Source organism: Stereum hirsutum, assembly GCF_000264905.1.
Source record: "Stereum hirsutum FP-91666 SS1 unplaced genomic scaffold STEHIscaffold_4, whole genome shotgun sequence".
Lineage (NCBI taxonomy): Eukaryota > Fungi > Basidiomycota > Agaricomycetes > Russulales > Stereaceae > Stereum > Stereum hirsutum.
Genome location: NW_006763134.1, coordinates 294,027 through 316,565, shown reverse-complemented (window position 1 = coordinate 316,565; position 22,539 = coordinate 294,027). Strand labels below are relative to the sequence as shown.

Sequence of the window (22,539 nt, the reverse complement as noted above, 5' to 3'; positions counted from 1 at the left end):
CGAACATTTGGCCACAATGGGTGGCGTATTTGAGAAAGTCCGAATCAACTCCCGGACCGGCCATCCCGACCACATCTGTCTGCGGTGTTGTGGGCCGGGCGGTCCGGAGGGGATGTGTGCAATTAGAGGTCGGTTATAAACAGACTCTCACTCCGTCATGTCGTCCACGATTTGCTCCTACTCTTTCTTCTCTTCTACCGTCTCAGTCTATCCCGTCTTTGACTACGATGGCCACCAAGATCACCCACTTTGAGATGCACGGTAATAAATACATTATGTTTAGTATTGTCAAGAGAATACTGACACTCTTGGTTGATGATGGTAGATGTCCGTTTCCCGACGTCATTGTCGGGGGATGGTACAGATGCGATGTATGTCCAATCTTGTGCTCTAGTAGCGATTTGGTACTGATTCAAAGATACAGGAATACCGATTGCGACTACTCTGCGGCATATGTTACTCTCTACACCTCATCTCCGGAACTCAGTGGCCACGGTTTGACCTTCACTATCGGAAGAGGAAACGATATCGTACGTCGTTCTAAAACTCAACAGGAGAGTGCTGTCAATATTATCTGATGCACGTATTAGGTTTGTGCGGCTATTAAAGAGGTCGCAAATCGCCTCGTCGGGAAGGAAATCGAGCCCCTATTCGCCAATATGGGCAAAACATGGGAATACCTCGTTGCAGACTCTCAGCTGCGATGGTCAGCTGTATTCATCTCTATCTTCTGATGGTTTTCTATTCTAATACCAGTTCCTGTGATCTAGGATCGGTCCAGAGAAGGGCGTGATCCATATTGCCACCGGTGCGGTCGACAATGCGTTGTGGGATCTTTACGCACGCTCGAGGAAAAAGCCTCTGTGGAAGCTTGTGGTCGATATGACTCCAGTGCGTTTTTGTTTTATTCTGATCTGATATGTTCTGCGTCCAACATTTTTCTTACTCCCTCAGGAAGAGTTAGTAAACTCCGCCGCCTTCCGGTACATCACCGATGCCATCACACGTGAGGAGGCGTTGGAGATGTTGAAGACGAAGGAGGCGACGAAGAAGGAACGTGAGTCAAAGGTCCGTGAGCTCGGGTGAGTAACTTTGCCATCTTTCTTACGTCCTAATTGTATTCAATACCAAGTCATTTTCAGATACCCCGCCTACGTCACTTCAGCCGGCTGGATGGGTTATTCTGACGAAAAGGTTGCGAGACTGACCAAGGAAGCCGTCGCTTCCGGATTCAACCACTTCAAGATGAAGGTTGGTGGCGACCGTGCCTCTGATCTTCGCCGTGGCAAGATCATTCGTTCCATCGTCGACGACCCTCAATGGCTTCCCGAGGGCCATAAACCACGAGAGCCTAGTGATCCATCACTCGTCGGGAAGAATGCTGGCCCCACTGGTTCGGTATTCATGATCGATGCCAACCAGGTATGGGACGTGAAGGAGGCTATCGACTGGACAGCATCTCTTGCTGAGCTCAAGCCTTGGTCATTCTTTCCCTCTACTCGTTCTTTCGAGGTTGAAGTTCTCACTTTTCGATTATAGGTTTATTGAGGAGCCAACAGCACCCGACGATATACTCGGACACGCAGCAATTCGCAAGGCCCTTAAACCATACGGAATTGGTGTGGCGACTGGCGAGCACGCACACAACAGAATGGTGTTCAAACAACTTCTCCAGGCCGAGGCTATCGATGTGTGCCAGATCGACTCATGCCGTCTCGCCGGTGTCAGTGAAGTGTTGAGTGTCCTGTTGATGGCCGCAAAGTACGATCAGTTTGCCCTCATTGTGCGGTATACTTGATACTGATAGTACCTTTGCTTTCAGGTTTGGCGTTCCTGTATGTCCTCATGCTGGTGGTGTTGGACTCTGTGAATATGTTATCCACTTGAGGTACGGCCCAAAATCTTCGCTTACGGTCCCTGTCTTTCGCTCATTTTTATTTACTTACTAGTTTGATCGACTACATTGCTGTTTCGGGCACCATGGAACGTAACGTTTTAGAGTTTGTGGACCACCTCCATGAACACTTCCTCTACCCTTGCTCCATCAATTCCAAAGGCCGCTACAACGTACCTAGCAACCCCGAGGAGGGCTATAGGTACATCACTCGTCGCCGAACCCTCTTACTGATGCTGACCTTTGTGTTTATGCTACAGTATCGAGATGGTCAAGTCGAGTTTCGCAGAGTTCGAGTATCCGAACGGGTCGTATTGGGTTGGTGCGGCGAAGGCGAAGGCTGCCCAGTAGTTCTTCCTCGTTTCTAGTGCATACGCAAGGTGCTTTATCTGGGCCTATGCGGAGATCGTTTGAACCAATACGGAAAACAGCAGGCATATCGAGTGTTGTACGTTGAGCTAAGCATTATCTATCTACTATCGTCTCCATCTCAGTTAGGATGCATCGTCATATGTAAACTATACACACAAAATACTACCAATTCTTTCTGTACATGTGTTATAACTCCCCCGGTCGGTCATCCGTAGACTTGCACGTTCACCGGCACAGTGCTGTTGTCCAAGTGCCCGAGCGTTCGCCACTTGTTCGCCACAAGACTGGTCCCTTGTCAATCCCATGTTCAAGTTTGAAACTCCGATCTAACCCATCTCTTTGTGATGCCACCACTCGGTCATGAAATGGTAACCGACATATCCGACTCGGGGTTGACGTTAAGAGGGATCTGTGCATGACCCGCTAACGTTATAAACGTCTAAACTTGTTCTATGGCGTCCCGCGAACTTCGGCAATCCCGCTGATGGACATTGCCAGAGCCTCTCTCGCCTCTATCTCTCGCATCTGACTCTTTAGTTCTTGAGAATGTACTATCGTTCGCTCTACCCACCTATACCACAGCTTCCACCGAAGAACTACGTAGACTTTGCTCTTGACCGACCCGAAGTCGGAAGTTTCCCGAACTGCAAAGTTTACATCAATGCTAACACCGGTGAAGAGATCAGGAGACGGGAGTTCATCGACAGATTCGAGCATGCGGCGGTCGGGCTCAAGGCTGGTCTTCGTGATGGAGGGCTAGGGTTGAAAGGACAAGAGGAAAACGCCGGTGATGGAGAAATTGTGGGGATTTTGAGCGAGAATTGTCTGGTATGTTAGCAGTGCATGGTCTCGAGTATCGCTTGTAGGCCAAAAGCGTTTAGCTGACCAGGTATGGCTAATTCACGTGTAGGAATTCCCGGTACTGGTCTGGTCCCTTCTCAAGATTGGCGTCCCATTTGCCCTTCTTCCCGCGCAGTCGACCCAATCCGAACTCAATGCGCTCGCTCACATTTGCAAACTGTCTCACCTCTTCGTTAGCCCAAGGCTGCTTCCTCAGGCATTGAGCGGATGCAAGACATGGGGCCTGCCTGAGGATAAGATATATATTCTTCAAGGAAGAGCTGTCGATAGAATCTGTCTTGGCGACATAATCGATAGCGCGAGGAGGAAAGGAGCACAATTGATGGCGGAGAAGCTAAAGTCGTGTGCTGTAAGGGACGATACCTTGGCCTATCTGGTGTTCTCGAGTGGGACCAGTAAGTCGTAACCAGCCTCTTCGCTTACTATCTATAATACTTCTGGCACCAGGTGGTCTTCCCAAAGGTAAGCGGTCCTTGAATAAACCCCTACATTATTTTGATTTCATGACTCGCTCTAGCTGTAATGGTCTCGCACAGAAACCTATGCTATGCCGCCCTCCAGCCGGCTTACATGCTCGCTGAATTGTCCAAAGTCGCACCAGTAATGACAACTCTTATACCATGCTTTTATCTTCACTCATCTTCGCATTTCCTTAGCCCTCTCCTCCTAACACTCCCGAAGGAGTGACTGTCGGAATATGTGTTCTGCCGATGTACCACACCGCCGCTCTTCACGGCTTTATTCTCCGTATTCTCTTGACGCCCCAGACAGCTATTATCATGCCGAAGTATAACCTGGACCTCCTGGTGGACGCGATTTCAAGGTCTGTCACTTGATGCCGTACTGACCTCTCCCATGCTAACCATCTAAGTGCGGATAATATAGATATCGAGTGTCGCATCTATTCCTCGTGCCTACGATTGTCAATCAACTGCTTAACTCACCCAAGTTCGGTACCGCCGATTTCACTAGTGTGGCGTCGATAGGGACCGCTGCTGCACATCTTCCGGTCGAGCTAAGGGACAAGTTTCAAGGAAAGGCGCCGCTGGCTCAACCTTGGGAAGGTAATTCTCATCAATCCCATCTTGTCACCCCGACGAATTGAGCTAACCGTTCATTTTGCCCAAAGCGTACGGGATGTCGGAATGTGTCAGTCCCTCACTTCATCGTCATCCTCGTCCTCGTATATCTATATGCTTACATCGTTTCAAACCAGACCGTAACATGCATCGCGACTTCAATTCCTGGAATCTTCAACTCCACCGTCGATCCTGTACGTGGTATGACGGGTATATTGCTCTGTGGCATGGAAGCTCGTATCGTCCGTGAAGATGGCACGGAGGCTGGGTACCATGAACCTGGAGAACTCTGGGTGAAGGGTCCGAATGTCGTGCTGGGATATCGGGGAAACGAGGAAGCTACTCGGGAGACATTTGTTACCTTAGAGGACGGCTCGTACGTAGGAAGATGGCTCAAAACAGGGGACAGGTTTAGAGCGGACGAAGCGGGAAGGTTCTTGTAGGTTTCTCCTTTCAGTAGATCAAGTGCGTTCTTTTCTACTTGCTGATCTCCGCTTAGCTATATTGATAGAGTGAAGGTGACGAGTTTCGCTCCTGTCTGCGTCTATTTGACTGAACACTTCTAAAACCTTGCTCACGTAGGATACTTTCAAAGTCTCTGGCCAGCAAGTGGCCCCCAACGAGATTGAAGATATTATTCTCGACCATCCCGACAAGCTTGTCACCGATGTCGTAGTAGCTGGTGTCAGTCATCGCAGCTCGAGAGGTGGCGGCCGCTCTGCTATTGACGAGAAGACACCACGAGCATGGATCATCCTCTCTGAGAACGGACGCCATCGTCCAGTGGAGGACGTTATCGCCACGCTCAAGAGCTGGACAGAAGACAAACTAAGTAAACACAAGTGGTTAAGGGGAGGGTTCGAGATAGTTCGTGAGGTGAGTGGCACGCTGCCATAGAGTGCTAAAAGTTGATTTGTGTTGGTCGGTTCTCTGCGGTATAGATTCCCAAGCTGCCAACGGGAAAGAAGCTTCGGAGGGTGTTGGTTGAGCAGTATAATGAGGGCTCATGTACTGAGGCCAAGCTCTGAGCATGACTCTGTTTTGATTTCGTATATCTACGAGTTTTTAACGATGATGCTGCCACAGAGAACAACACCAAATGAAACTCGGCATGTGCCTGCTGCATTCAAAGTCCGCCGAAAGGGCCGCTGACGAGACCATTTTACCAAAATGTCACTACTATCCGCCTCACGCCAGTTCCAGTACTGTAGTGGTCCTTTTTTTCCGCCGTGGAACCGGTCGAAAAAGTTTAGCCACCTCTGGGTAGTGAACACTGCCGTTTTGATAACTTCCTTCCTTCCTTCCTTCCTTTCTGCCAATGGAGGAAAATGACACATTGTTCTCCACAAGCTCTCCATCGCGGTCCACCGGATTGTCTCCTGATCACATCTACCAAAGGGTTCGTCCATGGTCCTACCCAAGGTCCCGAGGGTTAAACCCGATTCGAACATAACGAGTATGGTGACGCCAGTATGACTGTAAACTCAAAGTCATGAAAATGGAATTAGCTCGACGAACAGTTTCCCTATATAACGACATTGGCATTGACATCGAGCTCGTACTACGAGGCATTCTCGCGGCATCATTAACCTGTGCTCTAATTCTCCCAACATCCTACCTGCCAAATGTGGCCATTCTATTCTTCGAACGATGGTATCATCGTCTCTAAGCGCGCAAAACGTGCTGCTGATGTGGACACTGCTAACGCTTACGTGCCAGCACAACATTCGTTATACCTGCGTGCCACTGGTGTGTCTATCCTTCATATCCTTATATCTCTGTCTTCTGGTACTCTTCTGCCCTATTCAGCGTTTAATTCGGATACCTTATCATCTGCAGCTAGTGAGATCGTCCGTCACATCGAGAAGGGCGAGTGGACATCTTCAGACGTATTGGAAGCATACATTGCCCGAGCGGCACAGGCGCATGAGAAGACTAACTGTTTGACCGAAGGTAATTACTTTCCTGTCGTTGTTCTGACTATGAGCCCATACCGGTATATTTGCGATACCAGTGTTGTTCGAGCAGGCGCGTCTGGAAGCCAAGCACCTCGACGAGTCATTTGCCGAAACCAGAAAGCTTGTCGGTCCCTTACACGGCGTACCTATGAGCGTCAAGGACTACTGTAAGTAGTTTCTATCTGGTTTCGCTTTTTCCCATTAGAGCAGAGTTTACTTTTGTCCAGTCGATGTCGCGGGCGTTGACAGTACGCTTGGCCTCACCAAATGGGCCAACAGACCAGCCTCACGCGATTCAGCTGTAAGATACCGAGCAATTTGCCGTTTCTTCTGTCTACCACGCTAATCTGTATCCTCAGATCGTCCAGCAGCTTCGTACCGCAGGCGCTATTATCATAGCAAAGACGATCGTTCGTGTTCTGAATTATCTGTCTGCTCGTTCCCTCCATTCAATGTAATTGGCGACATCAGGTCTCGCAGCACATGCTCACTTTCGAATGCAATCCCGCCCTTTGGGGTCGTGCCACAAATCCCTGGAGTAGTCTGCATACATGTGGGGGGTCATCTGGCGGCGAAGCTGCTCTTCTCGCCCTAGATGGCGCGGCAGTCGGTATAGGGTCCGATCTAGCTGGAAGTTTGCGTATCCCCGCTTCCTTTTGTGGAATATACTCCTTGAAACCTGGTTTTGGGAGGATAGCACTAGAAGGCAGCAAAGGTTTGTCCCCTTGCTCTTCTCCGCCACAAAGTCGTAATTGTGTGTTGATGCCGTTTTTTTGATTTGGTAGGACCTCCATCTGGTTTCGAGGCAGTCGGGAATGTGGCCGGACCCATGGGCCGGCGAGTTTTTCTGCGCCTCACGTTTGTTGTGTCTGTAGCTGTAGTGTGGCTTACTTGTTTACGTCCATAGCTCGGTCGCGGATATTGAACTAGTGTCAAGACTGACATTTGGAGTGGAAGACGGTGACTACTTCCCAGTACCGCTGCCTTACCGCGACGTCGACATCCCGAAGAAACTGAAGTTCGGTTACTTTCTCTCGGGTACGCTCAATCAATATTCTTCTCCGCCCTTCGCATCTGACATCCATTTCGGCTACCTCAGATAACTTCGTGAAGGCTTCGCCTGTTTGCCGACGGGCTGTCTTGGAGACTGTGGATGCTCTGAGACGAGAAGGACACGAGTGCATTGAGTTTGAACTCCCACAGCGTAGGCTTTTCACCAAACAAAACCTTCCCAAGCCATTATTTACGAGGAACCTTGATGATTTCTACAGCCGCCTCTCGTCCTCTCGAAATATTTTCCGGCCTTGCTTCATCTGACGGTTATCGAGAAATATATAAAAATCTCGGTCAAGACAAACTGGTGTGTTTGAGTACTTCCACATTCACACGTCCCTATTCTAATATCTACCTAGGACAAGAGTGGCGTAGTCGCATTGTCAACTCCAGGGCTTCCGAGTAAGGATTTGGTTGTCCGAATGTATCTACACAGCTCACCCTCACACACCACAGGCTTCGTTCGCAGTCTAGTTACTTGGGTGGTCAGGAATATCATCGGCGACGTCATATTCGCCCGCGTCATGGTACATTCTAGGAAAAAGACAACCAGTGAACACTGGCAGTATACTGCTGAGAAAAACGAGTTCGCTCGGGAGTGGAACAAGGAGGTCTGGATGAACCACGGCTTTGACGGGATTATCACGCCTATCCTTCCTGTTCCTGCGCTTCCTCACGGGTGAGTTGAATTCGTGTGCTCGACGTTCGTCCTTATTCTGAAAATCACCACCCTGTTCACCATCCTTTTTCTTTGTTGACATTCAGCGGTGCGGAGTACGTTGCTGCCATAGCGAACGCTACTGTCACGTACAACGTTGTCGACAGTCCCGTTGGCTGCATCCCCGTCACTCGTCTTGATCCGTCTCTTGATCAGCTCACAGACGAGTGGTTTGATGGTCCCGGCCATGGCTCTCAGCTTTTGGAACGTATGGTCTATGGGACGAAGAAGAACAAGTATGCTCTTTATGATGTGGAGGCAATGAAGGGCTTGCCTGTTGGCGTGCAGCTTGTGGGGAGGAAGTGGCAGGAGGAGAAGGTAGTCGAGATGATGAAGGTCATGGACCAGGCGCTGGGAAAGAGAGGGTTTGGCGCGGGAAGTTCGTTAAAGACTGAGTAGCATTGCCCACTGTGATCGCTGTCTATCTATGCGTTGTATTACAAAGACTATACCCCAAAGCGGACTTCGTCGTCGCCGTCGTTCATACTTAACATCTCCCTCAAGCCCGATCTTCTCGTTTCAAACTGCACGGCGAATGGAAGCGGAAGCGTGATGACTCCTTCTCTGAACGCAAGCGTATCGATAGGTCGCTTGGGGTCTGTCTTGATGCGGAAGGACCAAAGGAGGAAGGCGGTATTGATGAACATGGATCTATGCGGGTCAGTTTCAGACATAGGCTCATTGAAAGGCAAGTGTTGGCTCGAACTAGTGTTGAGATGTACCTGGTCGCAACCTCGGCTCCAGGGCATATGCTGTATTCACATTAATATTGCAGGATGTGATCAGTGCGAATGCCGGGTCGTAAAGAGAAAGAGAAGTATATACCGTCTTCCAAAGCCGAAAGCAGGAAACTAGGTGTCGATTTAGTAGAGTACAATAAAATATTGGATGCCGTCAGATTGTCCGTGTAGCTTACGGACAGTCGGTGGCTCACCTTCATGTCGGGTTTCACCTTCCCGTCCTTATCAAACCAACGTCCAGATTTAAACTCATCTCCATCAGGAAATATTTCCGGGTCACGTCCAATTGCCCTGCAGAGCCACTCACCATTCAACCAGACATCCTGCGTCCTTGCGACGTAAAGGAGCGAAAAACTCACCAGTGATTCCCAATAATCGTAGCCCCTGCTGGGATATGATAGCCATTCTGCGTATATGAGATTAGTCCAATGAGTCTGCCAAAAGGAGAGTCGTAAATTGCAAAATGCGAGAAGGAGAACCGACCCAGAGTATATCCTTGGTAGTGCTATGCTGAAATCCTCCCGCCACCCCCGGTCGCCACCTAGCCGCTTCGAGATAAAATGCGTGGACCTGAGGGAGGAGGTCCCAATCTGAATACGAGGGCACTACAATAAGAGAAATACTCCGTCAGTGGACATCCATAAAGACGGAGACGTCGAAAGACTTACATCTGTCGGGTCCTACGACCTTATCCAGTTCCCTGGCCACAGCGGCTTGGGCCTCGGGGTACAAGGCGGCTGCCATGATGACTACACTGATTCCTGAAGCAGTCTACATACGCGCACGATATAAATTAAGTATAGCGAACAGATAATAACAAATTGGTGGTGATCAATTATACATACCGTTTCGGAGCCCGCGCCAAACATCGAACCGGCGAGGTAGGCAGCTTCATCATCCGATAGACCTAAATTCTCCTGCTTTTCGACAAGGTACCTCCCAAATGACGGCCTTGCCTTGCCTTTGGCCTATAAGATAGCAGGTTGTCAATCCGTCAATTGGCTGCCATTTGTGCTCTGAAGGCAGTCTGACGCGAGTCTGACCATGTCATCTCTCACACCATTCAATTGTTCCCTGAACATCGCCAACTCCTCGCGATGCCATCTTCTGAGCTTCATGCCGTAGAATGGGATGTACTTCAACCACGGCAGCTGCTCGACATAGTAAGCTCCAGGACGGCTGGCCTCTCCAACGCGGACGAGTCCTTCGTTGATGATGGCAACGTTAGGGTCGGATTTATTGCTTGGAGAAGGTTTCCCATAGGTCAGGGACAATATAACGGAGCCGGCGTATCTGCACAAGAACGAAGTAGAATATAAGTAAATTATCAGTCAAAAGGTTGCGGGACTGGTGGAAAGGCTACCGCTTTGCGTGCTCCCAATGGTCGTCAGCATCGTCGAGGATATCACGGATGAGGATCTTGGCGTTGAATGCCTGCAGAGGCTCATAGGAAGCGGCCATCCGTGGGTACAGGTGCTTGTGAAGTGCCCTGTCACCGACGATCCGTGAGCGAATAATTCAAGTGACGAAGTTTCGATACTCAGCGCACTTGCGCGACTTTCGGAAGCGCTCTCCTACGCCTAATAATAGCAGCCTCTTTCCACCTGATAATATGTCGCTGGCGGCTATATTCTGAGGTCGATCAGCGGACGAAACTCCTTCCTTCTCCAAGATGTCCATGGCAGCCTACCACACACATAAACGCCGAAGGTGAAGTCAGTACACAAGTGTTTCTGAAATCTTTGAAAATCGCACCTTATATCCATTGACAACAACTATCACTCGCCTCCCTCTCCGCAAAGAGAATACTGGCCCGTATTCTTTGGACCACTCGTAGAACTTGATGAACGATCTACATACCGTGTTGAATACCGAGTATATCGTTTTTCACGAGGAACCGATAGCCAGAAAAGATGAATGAATGAAGTGGTGCAACCTACAATTTCTTTGGAAAATCGTTTCCCCAGAACCAATGACCAGGCGGCCCGGGAGGTAGTTGACTATTTCTGGAGGTCGAAAGCGACCACCGCCACACGGTGACGCAGCCCACCAGCAAAGAGATTGTTGCGAGAAGGAGTTCCATCTTGTCCTGGTAGCTTTCTCCAATGAGAACAAGGAGCTGAGATAAAGGTGCAAGGTGATAGCTGAGGAGGCGTTGGAGCCTTATGGAGTCGCGGTCTCCTCGCTTACACTTGATGTCGCTGAGTTGGCGCTAAGACTGGCACCCCAGACAGTCAGGAGGGTGTAAGGGGTTTCACAGGCGACGATTCATGCAACCAAATGCAGCTATACATACACCGTGATAGTAGACGCCACACGCCACATGAACTTAATCGAATGATTCAATGAAGTCCTTGGGAAGAAGTTGGGGCCAAGTTAGCCCGGCGAGCTCGCTGGACGGGCTCCCGAAGCGTAAACATAGGCTAACTTAAGATCAGGGGTGAGTCGCGTTCGCATTATAGTGAGGCTCTGACAAGAATCGATGATATACAACAGAATTCGACAGAGCGTGAGAGGAAGTCAGGAAGGAAAGCACGAAAGACAAGTTGCAAATTCGCCGTCAGAAAAGTTCGGCAACCTCCGTATACGTAACACCCCAAACAAGCGGTGCCACACGTCTTCATCTTACTCTCAACCGTTACTTGGGCCACATTACCCCGCCTTCCTCTCTACCTTTGCGCTACCCTCTTTCCGCACAGACTTCATCAGAATACAAGTACCATGTCAAGTACAGATGAAGAACAAGTCAATCCATACGAGCTCTTGGCGGTCCCCATGTCCGCCACAGACGCCGAAATATCTACAGCATATCGACAGGGATCAAGGAAGGTCCATCCTGACAGAGTACGTGCTCGCATTGGTAGCCTCGTAAATTTCGTAAGGAGAAGTGTACTTAAATGTTACGTTTCATGCTCTCTAGAATCGTGGTAATCCCGACGCTGGTGCGTGCTATTCCTCAATACTCATACTAGTCTTGCGTATGAGTTAGTTCGAACTGCTGACCGAATGGCTTCATTCGTAAAATATAGCAAGGCAATTTCATGCTTTCAATCAAGCCTACGAGCTTCTTCTCGATCCACTCCGTCGTCTTGCCCTTGATGCCAAGCTTCGTGTCAAAGAGCAGCGGCAAGCGCGCTACGCCAACTACGATGCCAAACGGAAAGATATGGTTCGCGAGCTCGAGGAACGAGAACTCGCGTTTAAGAAGGCCAAGACTGAGAAGATGAAGGAAGAGAGAAATATGATGCAGGAGGCGGAGAGAATTAAGGAGGAGGGGAGGAGGATGAGGGAAGAGAGGGAGAAGGAGTTGAAGGAGAGGGAGGAGGAGGCGGAAAAATTTGCACAGAAGGAGAGGGAGGAGAATGAGCCGCCTGCATTGGGTGAGTAGCTCGTCACATACTAGATTGCTCATGAGACTCATTCATTTACTCGACGATTTGTTAGGTGCTCTTGACACCACCATCCGTCTGAAGTATCCTCTGTCAACGCACCCAACACTTACGACACCCTCCGCCCTTGCCGACTTCCTATCAACGACCTTTGGTCCTGTCGACTCCGATTCCATAGTCATCCGCTCAAATCCTCCCAAGAATGCACCCCATAAACCGCCAAAGAAGGCCACCGCATTGGTTCCGTTCAAGAAGATAGGCGACGCGTTTAAAGTGTTATGTGCAGCAGGGAGGAAGGATAAGGGATTAGGTGATGTAGATGTAGGATGGGCGGGCGGACATGAACCACCGGTGCTAGCATGGCTGAGGAAGAGGAGGATGCTAGGAAGTGGAGATGGGGGAGATGGTGCAAGTGGTGGTGGCGAGGATAAGTCGTCTACAGGAAACAGAAGTAATGGAACGGCTTCGTTGCCGCCACGGACAGAACAAATCTTTCCAACAGGATCGAAGTCCTCGACTCATGTATGTTCCCTTTGCAGTCTACTCAGACGTCTCCGCTAACACCGCCTAATCGTTGTCTTCCTTAATGTATAGCCCGACTTCTCATCAACACCTTCCTTTTCATTCTCCGTCACCGACGCCGCAACCCCAACGCCACTTCCCAAAGCAGCACCCCCACCACGAAGCGTGGATTTCGAGTCTGTAACGCTCATGAGACTTCGGCAGGCCGAACGGGAACGGATAGAAAGGGAAATTAGAGAACAGGAGGAGAACGAATGAAGCTATATACTTATAAGGCTTTGCTTGTGTTCGCTCTGCGAATTGACTGTCTCATCGTCTTGTGGAGATAGTGATCTCAATGTGTCTCTTACACCACAAGGCCAACTGTATTCGGGGAGACCGAGGCTCTCCCATACCCAGCTACGGAGGCAAAAACATGCATAGAGAACAAAGACAAGAAATCCGAGAGCGTATCAGCCTCTTCACCTGTGTCATGCATGCCCGCTCGTTACCATTCACCCGCCCCACCGACTCCTCTTGTGTGCTCTTCCCTCCGAGTCACCACCCCCACCACCCACATTCCTATCATTCCATCCCTGATCGCCCAAATCACCACCAGCACCCGTCCCATAGCGACTCCTCCGCCCACCTCCTAACGCACCTCCATGACTCGCGCCTCGATTTTGGGATTGTCCAGCCACATACGGGTTCACACCACCGGCGGAATTGCCCTGGGAATATGGGTTCGCGCCACTTCCGCGAGGGCCGGCGGGTGGCGGTGGAGGAGGCGGAGGACGTGAGGAAGTCGTGAAGTCGATTTTGGAGCGTTGGGAGCCCGCTGCTTTGGCTGCTTCTTGCTGCTCGGAGCGCGTTTTCTGGTAAGCGGCTGTGGCGGGAATCCGGGGACCGTAAGGGCGAGAGGGTGTTATACAGGGAGCAAAGTCAGGAGGAAGCAAGGAGCCAAAGAGGTATACACGATGGAAGGCCACAACGGTGCAGCGTATGACGCAGATAGCAAATAAATCACAGAGCAACCAGTATACATCCCCGTAGTGTAAGCGCAGAAGTTCGCAAGCAGTATGTGGCAACGCGTAATAAGGTTATGGAGCCCAGCATTAGCCCTCGCTAGTCGGAGCTTGGGCAATGCAGATAAACAGAACGCACCGATTGAGTCCGCAAACCAGTCATCCTTCAAATCTCTTTCGTCCTCTGCGTCCCACGTCGGTACAAAACGTCCACCGTCGGCGGTGCTGTCGGTGCTCCTTGTCGTCGCAAAGTTCGATACTGTCTCGTCCACGTCCACGAATTCGACGAGCTTGGCGTAGAGATGTGGGTTCCGGAATGATCGATTCGACATGAGGGAGTCATTGAAATGTTTTTGTTGGTTCGGATCGCGTTTGAGTGCGTGGAATTGAGCCAACTTGGTCTACACGTAAGCGCGGTGTTAATCGGCTTCATGGCACAGATACTATAGAGAACAAACACACCTCTATAGCAGGATCACAGGGCTCAGTACTTGCTGGAGGTATACCCCAATCTGCTGTGGCCACAATCTCAGGCGGACGAAGGAGCTGGCGGATACGTATAAGTTCGTCCGATGGCGCTGGTCTATCCTGGTCCATTGGGTGACCAGCATCTGATGTTGTGGCCGAAGACCCAGCTTGAGCCGAGGAAGTAGCAGAGACCCTTGAGAACTGCACGGTTGAAGGGGCATCCAGGTCTTCGGAAGCGCTTATGTGGGCACGAGCATGGGGCTTGGGATGTGCTGGACGTCGGATGACGATGTTCGGATTCGAACTTGTGGAACTCGAAGCTGTCATCGCGGTCGATTTCGTTCGTCTTGCTACCATATATCCCAACACGTGGTGAGTTAACGCAAAAGCAGGAGAGAACGATGGAAACGTACGTTCTGAAGGAACGTCAATTCCGGCCTTCAGCATCGAGTCCTGGCGTAGAGAGAAAGAGGGGAGCGAGAAAGAGGGAAACGGTGCGTGTATAGCCTGCGATTTAAGATTCTCACATCAGATGGTTTGATATTTTGTGCTCTGTTCGTGTCCTCCGCTCGGTTTACGACTGTCCTTGTACGTGCTTTTGTATGAGAACTTTGCGTCGGTTGCTCAGAGTCGGATTGTGAGTCCTCGTCATAGGAAACTAGACCTGAAATACAAAGAAGCGGTGAATATCCCAAGTAACATAAAAAGATATTTTGGCACTTACCGTTCATCTCGATTGTGCGCTCGAGATAGAGGAAAAGGAAGAAATGGTAGAGGTAAACAGAGGTAAACTGGCAGGCATCACACAACGGTGCCACAGTGCATCATGCGGAATACGCCGACGTACTTCGAACTCAGATCTTCCGCACAATTATGGTGGCGACAGGATGAACGTCTTCTCTCCACCCACTTGAGCACTTCAGATTTGTGGTAAGTATCCATCCAAGTCCTTAGCATTATTTGATCAAGACTAACATTATACACACAGCGCGCGACCCTGACAATGAACGACGACCAGACTTCTTCGCCGACTGAGTTGTGTCGACTGACACGCGATACGGACGTCTGGCTAGAGGACGGCAGTGTCGTCCTAGCCTGCCAGTCAATCGTATTCCGCGTCCATAAGAGCATTCTAGCAGCACACTGCGGAGTCTTCCAGGATATGTTCGCAGTTTACGCGCCGCCAGAGCACGAGGAGAACTATGAGGGTTGCCCATTGATCGTCATGCACGACAAGCCGCTTGATATGCGTCGGTTTCTCAAAGCAGTCATATACCGAAAGTGAGTACACTATCCATCACCTTGCTACGCAGAGATTCTGATTCTGTGCACTATCAGCTACGCACGAGATGTCGCGAAGCTCAGCCTGAGTGAGCTCAGTAGTATTCTCCGGTTATCTACCAAATACTCCTGCCCGTCGCTCAGAGAGGAGATCATATCACATCTCAAGATTTTATTCCCGTTGACCCTGGAAACCTACCAGTCCCAACGTCGAAGGAAACTTCTCCCGCTTGACTTCAATGGCATCACTGGCGTTAACCTGGGACGCCAGTGTGACATTCCCTTCATCGTCCCTGCGGCATATTACGTTTGTTCGGGGGCTCGCGCTAAAAATTTCCTACACGACGGTATCATATACACTCCCCCCGATACCGGGGAGCCTGAGCTTGTTGAATTCTTGGACAAGCATTACTTTGGAGATTTCTTAAGGTTTCAGGTTGCTATGGAAAGCCTTGTACATCCTCTTGTACACGGCAAGATTATATCGGGCTTTCACTTCTGCTCGACATGTAATGCCAACAGAGCTGGATTTCACCACGTTATACATGCATTGGGCTCCTTCACCAGCATTGACTTTGATTTTCTATCTATCGTCCCCACTCCTTATTCGCCATCAGATACCAGCCTCTGCCCTACTTGCTGGGATACTACTAAACTAGTATATGGAGACCTTCAGGATACGATATGGTCAACTCTTCCCGGCTGTTGTGGACAGTCAGGTTGGGAGGGGTAGGTCTCCTTAGTGTAACGAATCTAACATCCGTGAAATTGCTTGCAAAATTCGTGAATACATACCGTCAGTCTTGGTATTAGACTTGAAAGCGCAGGTAATGATAAGAGATGTTGGAGTTCGCTTGTCAAACGAGGACGATGGTCAAACCACACTTCACTGTACAATATCCTTTAGCCGTCAAAAATGCGAGGTGACACAAGAATATTGGCAGTTGCCGAAATATTTTGAACTCCGCATTTTGGTGGCGAGATCATAACTTGATCGTAACAGTGTCCTCTTTCCCTCCATTGTCTTCATACGAAGCGGACACTGGTGAGTACTCATACCACTGAATTATTACGAGAACTTATGAAGGTCCCATACAGCACAATCGGATAGTTCTGAACTAGCATGGCTCCGAATGAGACTGCTCCTAATCAGAAGCGCCGAAGGGAATCGGACGCCGAGCTGAAGCGCGACCGAGAGGTTTGGCTTGAGGACGGCAATGTCGTTCTCGCCTGCGAATCGACCATTTTTCGAGTGCACCGGAGCATTTTAGCTGCGCACTGTGAAGTGTTCAAGGACATGTTCGTTGTCTGCGCGCCACTGGAGGATGAAGAGACCTACGAGGGCTGCCCTCTGGTTGTCGTGCACGACAAGCCGGTTGATATGCGTCGATTCCTAAAAGTGATCATATATCGAAAGTGAGTGTAATGTCTTACTTGACATGCGGAAGCTGAGACTGATTCTCTCCTACCTGCAGTCACTACGCAAAAGACATAACGAAGCTTAGCCTAAGTGAGCTCGGGAGCCTCCTTCGTCTGTCGACGAAGTACGTCTTTCCATCGCTCCGTGACGAAATCGTTCCCTTCCTCGAAAAATTATACTCCTCGAGGCTTGATGACTATCGATCCGAGCACCGAAAATCCCTCCTCCCGCCTGACTTCAATGGTATCAGTGGTGTCAACCTAGCACTCGAGTGCGACATCCCCTCCATCCTACCCACATCATATTACATCTGCTCAAGGATGAGCCCCACAGATAATCACTCTGGGCTCTCCTTCATACAACCTGATACCGGTGACACAGAGCTTGTCGAGTTCTCGAGCACGAGTTTCTATCACAACTCTCTATGGTTCCGGGGATGCATGAGTAGCCTGCTCGCCTCAGATATCGTAAACTACATTCTCGCAGGATATCAGTTTTGTTCGACTTGTGCTGTATATTGTGTTTTTACTGTGACGAGGAATGTTGCGGTATACATGCATCCAGAGCATTGTTTCTTCCTGGGGCAAGATCTGGATGATAGTCATCTTTGTACTCAGTGTCGAGAAAAAATCAGGGGGGTCCATGAGGATGTCCGGCGTTCTGTGTGGCAGAAGGCCATAGACCTTGTCGCTCGTGGTGAATGAACTCGGTAAGCCTCACCCTAGCATACGATTCTAAAGTACGGTCTTGCTGAATTTCGTTATTAGCATTGGTTCCGGCCACCTTTCTGGATACCATTTGTAAATTGTGATCCATCTCCGTTCTTTCCTGCACGATGAGGCTGTTCTGACGTCTTGGTATCTGATATAGGTTCTTTTGATCCATACCCACCGTGTATATATCCATTGCGCGAGTTTTGTCCATTAGCCAAGGCCCCCTCTTCTTTTTTGGGGTATGTTATATACCTTCGTGACTACTGAGTTGTACTGTTTTGTGGCTAGGAGAATGCGCACAATTTCATTCCTGTCAGCAGGGTTTCCTCGGTGGGTGAATGTGTGATGAGGGAGCATTATGATCAAGTCACAAACCAATTTGAAGATCGAGAGTTCATCCTGAATCATCGTGGTGACTCAAAATTGTGGCGTGAGAATTGTGACGGCCACGCGATGAAGGCTAGGGTTAGGGTTTGGGCTTTGTGACACCGACAAGGGTTTCAAAGCTCCTCTTTGCTGTCGCCGAGGTAAATAGCTTGTAATACAATCGTTACTTGTATTGCCTTCGAAGAGACCTTATCTATTACCCTAGCACAGCTCACTGAACTTCATGGAGTCAGATACGAATCCGCCGCAGAAACGCCGCCGAGAGCTTGATGACACAGGCTCATTCGGACCCTCGCAAAAAGAACATCGTCCTCTCAGTCTTGAGAAAGACAAAAATGTCTGGATAGAAGATGGCAACGTCATCCTAGTCTGCGAGACAGAATCTCAACGGATCGGGTTTCGATTCTACAAGGGCCTTCTATCGCAGCGATGCGAGGTCTTCCAGGACATGTTCTCAGTCTGCAGCACGTCTGACTCTGAAGAGACATACGAAGGATGTCCTTTGATCGTCGTTCACGATAGTCCGGCGGATATACGTCGTCTTTTGATGTGTATTGTGGATAGATAGTAAGATCCCTGTTCGTCCGTCGCTCTTCATTCACGCATACTGACGTTCATCTTGCACCATAGCTTCGCCAAAGATCTGGCGACCCTCACCTTCGATGAAATAACCAGTCTTCTCCGCATGTCCACGAAATACATGTTTTCCCTCCTCCGACAAGAAATTATCGCTCATCTGAGGGTCCTTTACCCTTCGACCCTCACCGAATTTCTCTCTGATACACGCCGGGAGCTTTTGATCACGGACTTCAACAACGGCATCCTTGGGGTCAACATTGGACTAGAGTGCGATATTCCGGCAATCCTCCCCGCTGCCTACTATCTATGTTCGACTATGAAGCCGACACAACTCATCGATGGGATCAAGAACGAAAATACGGGCACGCTCGCCAAGTTATCTCCAGAGGCATACCGCTCTTTGGCCGGCTTTCAGGAAGCCTGGTCTGCCAGGGTCGCCGAAATCGCGCGGGATACTCGTCCACGAACGGCATTCCTCGATATCGATACTTGTATCGCCGAATTTCTGGATTGTTTATCATGGCAAGACCTTTGCTGCCAAAACCCGACATACCTAGATGGTAGATGCTTCTTCTCCTTCCGCGATCACCTCAGCATCATGGAGGTGTGCAAGGACTGTGAGCGGATTTTGGCCAGCAGGCGGACGAGGGTTCAGAAGCATATGTGGGAATCTCTGCCATCGTTCTGTCAGCTGGGGAGTTGGGAACAGTTACAGACATGACGCAGAATTGGGGATGTCGAAGGCAAAACATGTATTTCTCGATAGTCTTTTCCCCTGCCTCTTGATCTAGATACTTAGCGCGTTCACCGCAAGAATTCTGCCCCTCCAGAGCATCCGGTGTCTTCTTCTTCACTTCGTGTGGCAAACATATTAACAATCGACTCGGCCTTTACTCCACCTTTCTTCCGTTCCTTGAATCTCTTTGGACTGAATGTCGTGGACACATCGGTCATCATCCTGCGACTGCCTTGAGAATAATTAATGCGTCCAAGCATCCACTACCTACAGGGAGATACCGACAGCACAAACAAGCAATGCGTACATGAATCACATAAAAACATCATCTGGACATCACTCCTGCTGGACCTTCGTTTCCTCCTCCAAATACTCCCACAGCCTCCGTCCGACTTCAGGGTCGTAGGCCTCCGCCCTACACTCGCCGACACGTGCCCATGGGATGAGGAACTGTTGAACGCACACATCATGTCAGCTCAAGCAGAAGGAGGAAGGCTAAGGTTATGAATGTACGAGTAAGCGAGACGTACTTTTCCGTTCAGATCCACTGTGTCTGGAGACGTCGCGGCCCATAGCTGCGTGAGGGCACCGTATTGGACTGGGTAGAGTATGAGGTTCTATGAAGAGTCGACGACGACCAGAAATCGTAAGCACAACCGAGTAGGAGGACCAGCTCATTGTGAGTGACAGAAGACTGGGAGATATATGGAGGACGACGCACGAGCAAGAAGTGGGAGATTGGGTTGAGATGCCTCTGGAGGTCTGACTTCAGATTGCCCGGATTGCACGAAGTCGTGACGATCCCATCCTTGGCATATCGTCTCGCAAACTCGTTCGCGATTACTACATTTCCCTACGTACCGACCGCCGAACACGCAGGTGAGTAATGGAGTCTAAGGATCATCATGGATGCAGTGTAACGGAAGACGTACATGTTTACTCTGAGCGTACAGTCCGTACGTCCCGAGCTTGTCTCTCTCCTGCGAAGGCTTAAATGTATCCCAGTGGATGGTATCGAAATATGCGGCGGAGGATGACGTGAACACGACGCGGGCGTGCTTATCTGGGGATGACTTTGCTCCTTCTTGGAGCGATGGGATGAGGAGCTTCGTGAGGAGGTAATGTCCTATAACGTTCGTGCCCCATTGGAGATCGTAGCCGTCCTTGGTGAGCAAAGAGACATCGGGCCACATAACACCCCTGAGGCATGTCACCACCGTGTGAGCTCATGATGTTTCACTCGGGACGAGGAAGTAATAGACGCACCCATTGTTGAAGAGCATGTGAAGCTCCGTTTCTCGTGAGCTGAAGACCTTGACCGCCCTCTTCACGCTCGCCAACTCCGCCAAATCCAACTCCAGGAATATCGCCTCCTTCCCACCCGTCTTTATGGAAAGATCACGTATAGCTTCCTTCGCCTTGGATTCGGAGCGAGCGGCAAGATATACTGTCGCATTGTGAGACAAGAGGGCACGGACGGTTTCTTTACCTATACCCGTGTTTCCTGGGGGAATAGATGCGCGTCAGTTCGAACGTCTCTGGTAACAAAAGGGATGCGAGTGTACGTACCGCCGGTGACGATGGCGACACGTCCTGTGAGGTCGGGTATGTCGTCCTCGGTGAAGCGAGACTTTGGAGGCAGAGATTGGCTCAAGAGACTCGACGTGTGTTGCCCCATGTTTTCGCAGAGTTCTGTTAAGTTGCACAAGCTAGGCTAAGTTATGTAGTTTGGAGAGTCTGAGAGATGAATGATGAGACCAAAAGAAAAGTAGGAGTTAAAGCAGTTATAAACCACGAGCATCCGTGGCACAGGAGACATGACGAATGCGTGAGCTCTCAGCCGCCGTGGGAGTTGCGTCACTGGCAAGTGAGAATTGGTCTTGATTCGGCATATCAAATCCACGCCGATCCGGCCCAATGGGGATGAGCGGCATCCGTCTTTGGACATTGGCATCAATTTGTTGGGCTCGGCTTCTCGGCTTCTAATGCTATCCTGCGTGCCTTACAGTTCATTTGTGTACTGACTGCAAACCTATAGACAAGGGCAATAACTTGAATAGCCTCGTTCAAAGGAGTATTCAAAGACAGGTCTTGAACGCGTCCTCAACTCTTGGCATTGAAACACTGCTCTGATGGCCGAGTAGTAAGAGTATTCGTTCGGCATCGCCGCCATTTCGCTGAGTGTTTGAGCACTGCTTTGACCCTAACTCTGAACGAGACTAATATAAGATCGTTAGAGGAGAACATGTATTTTTGTAGTGTAAAAGGTGATTATCAACAAAGAGGCTACTAGGGACTGAGAAATATGGCGACGTCGTTCGAGGCACTCCGAGTTCACCTAGGGAATTGTGAGTATGAACGATTCTTTCGACAATCGTTGGCCGAAACGGGACTGGTTGTAGTCGGGGTGCCGTCGCAGGAGATGCGTGGAATACAGAGCCTTAAGGAGGGGTGGACAAGTTTGTGTCCAATCCAGGTGTGGCGAGGAAGTTGTGAAGATGTTCAAGTCAGTGCTTGCGTTCGGTTAAACATGACAGTCATGCACAATTCAGGTGGAAATGGAGAATATACTGCATGGGCTTAGATTCCCCTGTTAGCGCAGAAAGGAGACAGACATTAAGGCAGACTTCCCAGGAGTAACACCGACCAAGAGGGAAGTCTACAACCATTTTACTGGTGTCGTTGAACCTATCGAACAGCACGGGCGGAAGCCGCGGACTGAATTTTCTCTCTCAACGGTGTCCGGAGACGGCCTTGTCCAAACAAAGAATCGGGATATCAGGTGAAGCAGAGAAGACCCCAGACGGGTGGCACAGCGTGTGCACAGAGTCGCATTGCTCTGAAGGCGTGCTATAGGGGCAATATGACTGTATACAAAAGATGCATCAGTTTCGGTCAGAGCTCTCTCGCACCATAGCTGTGTAGACGTCCCATCGCGGGGCTACCCTACCGATTCGCGTAGCTCCCTAGGGAAAGGCAGATGGGAAGGATTGAGCGCAAAGTTCAAACGTTCTTATACGCCACTCGACGACTTCGCCCCGGCGAAACGAGAGGGGTTCAGCATTCCATTCTGCGCACCCGCACATGTTAACTTACAGGGAGAGAGAGCCCGTCAAGCTCCGGGAATTCGTGATGCGTCCTCCCCGTGATGGTCCTCGCAGTCCTGCTGTTGCCACATTCTGCCACGATGATCATGACGAAAGCTCATGGGACCGTGCCAATGACAGGGCTGATTTGCGAACGTTTCAGTAGCGTACGTTTCAACGTCGGGGAGAAGTCACGAAGGGGCCACACGTGCTGGTGGCGGCATGGAGAGGGATGCCGATCGATTCAGAGGTGGTGCCACAAGAGCGCGGAAGGTGACA

At 50.1% G+C, this 22,539-nt stretch overlaps 10 protein-coding genes across 10 annotated transcripts; 7 read left to right on the top strand and 3 right to left on the bottom strand.

The window, feature by feature from the left end:
* The first annotated feature begins 196 nt into the window (after positions 1-196).
* On the top strand, positions 197-2,426 carry STEHIDRAFT_119569 (enolase C-terminal domain-like protein). Its single transcript, XM_007301646.1, has 11 exons — positions 197-261; positions 326-371; positions 425-530; positions 591-706; positions 771-891; positions 955-1,082; positions 1,143-1,481; positions 1,540-1,761; positions 1,823-1,888; positions 1,950-2,096; positions 2,155-2,426. Exons 1-11 carry the CDS (start codon positions 228-230, stop codon positions 2,243-2,245), a joined length of 1,416 nt encoding a protein of 471 aa, XP_007301708.1. The 5' UTR covers positions 197-227; the 3' UTR covers positions 2,246-2,426.
* A 319-nt stretch (positions 2,427-2,745) lies between these two features.
* Positions 2,746-5,297, top strand: STEHIDRAFT_75486 (acetyl-CoA synthetase-like protein). The gene is made up of 11 exons (XM_007301529.1): positions 2,746-3,094; positions 3,177-3,522; positions 3,575-3,589; positions 3,645-3,727; positions 3,784-3,950; positions 4,013-4,191; positions 4,257-4,276; positions 4,344-4,645; positions 4,706-4,724; positions 4,789-5,082; positions 5,148-5,297. Exons 1-11 carry the CDS (start codon positions 2,813-2,815, stop codon positions 5,232-5,234), a joined length of 1,794 nt encoding a protein of 597 aa, XP_007301591.1. The 5' UTR covers positions 2,746-2,812; the 3' UTR covers positions 5,235-5,297.
* A 534-nt stretch (positions 5,298-5,831) lies between these two features.
* STEHIDRAFT_129384 (amidase signature enzyme) lies at positions 5,832-8,334 on the top strand (the record flags this gene model as incomplete). The annotated part of the gene is made up of 12 exons (XM_007301645.1): positions 5,832-5,955; positions 6,046-6,159; positions 6,221-6,331; positions 6,392-6,465; positions 6,524-6,574; positions 6,636-6,879; positions 6,950-7,001; positions 7,072-7,202; positions 7,264-7,368; positions 7,436-7,526; positions 7,687-7,896; positions 7,983-8,334. 12 exons carry the CDS (start codon positions 5,832-5,834, stop codon positions 8,332-8,334), a joined length of 1,659 nt encoding a protein of 552 aa, XP_007301707.1.
* A 47-nt stretch (positions 8,335-8,381) lies between these two features.
* On the bottom strand, positions 8,382-10,758 carry STEHIDRAFT_53718 (cytochrome P450; the record flags this gene model as incomplete). The annotated part of the gene is made up of 13 exons (XM_007301518.1): positions 8,382-8,586; positions 8,658-8,687; positions 8,761-8,786; positions 8,870-8,966; positions 9,035-9,081; positions 9,159-9,280; positions 9,344-9,446; positions 9,521-9,643; positions 9,719-9,968; positions 10,039-10,164; positions 10,225-10,361; positions 10,431-10,527; positions 10,616-10,758. The coding sequence occupies 13 exons, from the start codon at positions 10,756-10,758 to the stop codon at positions 8,382-8,384; spliced, it is 1,506 nt and encodes a 501-aa protein (XP_007301580.1).
* A 558-nt stretch (positions 10,759-11,316) lies between these two features.
* On the top strand, positions 11,317-12,844 carry STEHIDRAFT_166744 (DnaJ-domain-containing protein; the record flags this gene model as incomplete). Its single annotated transcript, XM_007301644.1, has 5 exons — positions 11,317-11,519; positions 11,596-11,617; positions 11,705-12,055; positions 12,120-12,586; positions 12,659-12,844. The coding sequence occupies exons 1-5, from the start codon at positions 11,397-11,399 to the stop codon at positions 12,842-12,844; spliced, it is 1,149 nt and encodes a 382-aa protein (XP_007301706.1). The 5' UTR covers positions 11,317-11,396.
* Positions 12,845-12,935: 91 nt separating this feature from the next.
* STEHIDRAFT_119566 (uncharacterized protein) lies at positions 12,936-14,722 on the bottom strand. Its single transcript, XM_007301643.1, has 4 exons — positions 14,472-14,722; positions 14,053-14,408; positions 13,730-13,991; positions 12,936-13,451 (listed from the first exon to the last, which is right to left on the bottom strand). The coding sequence occupies exons 2-4, from the start codon at positions 14,383-14,385 to the stop codon at positions 13,081-13,083; spliced, it is 966 nt and encodes a 321-aa protein (XP_007301705.1). The 5' UTR covers positions 14,386-14,408; positions 14,472-14,722; the 3' UTR covers positions 12,936-13,080.
* A 339-nt stretch (positions 14,723-15,061) lies between these two features.
* STEHIDRAFT_154450 (uncharacterized protein) lies at positions 15,062-16,072 on the top strand (the record flags this gene model as incomplete). Its single annotated transcript, XM_007301642.1, has 2 exons — positions 15,062-15,339; positions 15,397-16,072. 2 exons carry the CDS (start codon positions 15,062-15,064, stop codon positions 16,070-16,072), a joined length of 954 nt encoding a protein of 317 aa, XP_007301704.1.
* A 390-nt stretch (positions 16,073-16,462) lies between these two features.
* On the top strand, positions 16,463-17,463 carry STEHIDRAFT_53616 (uncharacterized protein; the record flags this gene model as incomplete). The annotated part of the gene is made up of 2 exons (XM_007301512.1): positions 16,463-16,755; positions 16,815-17,463. The coding sequence occupies 2 exons, from the start codon at positions 16,463-16,465 to the stop codon at positions 17,461-17,463; spliced, it is 942 nt and encodes a 313-aa protein (XP_007301574.1).
* A 297-nt stretch (positions 17,464-17,760) lies between these two features.
* On the top strand, positions 17,761-19,159 carry STEHIDRAFT_137956 (uncharacterized protein; the record flags this gene model as incomplete). The annotated part of the gene is made up of 3 exons (XM_007301641.1): positions 17,761-17,937; positions 18,065-18,426; positions 18,490-19,159. The coding sequence occupies exons 1-3, from the start codon at positions 17,818-17,820 to the stop codon at positions 19,157-19,159; spliced, it is 1,152 nt and encodes a 383-aa protein (XP_007301703.1). The 5' UTR covers positions 17,761-17,817.
* Positions 19,160-19,409: 250 nt separating this feature from the next.
* On the bottom strand, positions 19,410-20,904 carry STEHIDRAFT_75477 (NAD-P-binding protein). Its single transcript, XM_007301528.1, has 6 exons — positions 20,744-20,904; positions 20,441-20,678; positions 20,107-20,374; positions 19,896-20,027; positions 19,705-19,791; positions 19,410-19,624 (listed from the first exon to the last, which is right to left on the bottom strand). Exons 1-6 carry the CDS (start codon positions 20,850-20,852, stop codon positions 19,511-19,513), a joined length of 948 nt encoding a protein of 315 aa, XP_007301590.1. The 5' UTR covers positions 20,853-20,904; the 3' UTR covers positions 19,410-19,510.
* Between the last annotated feature and the right edge of the window lie 1,635 nt (positions 20,905-22,539).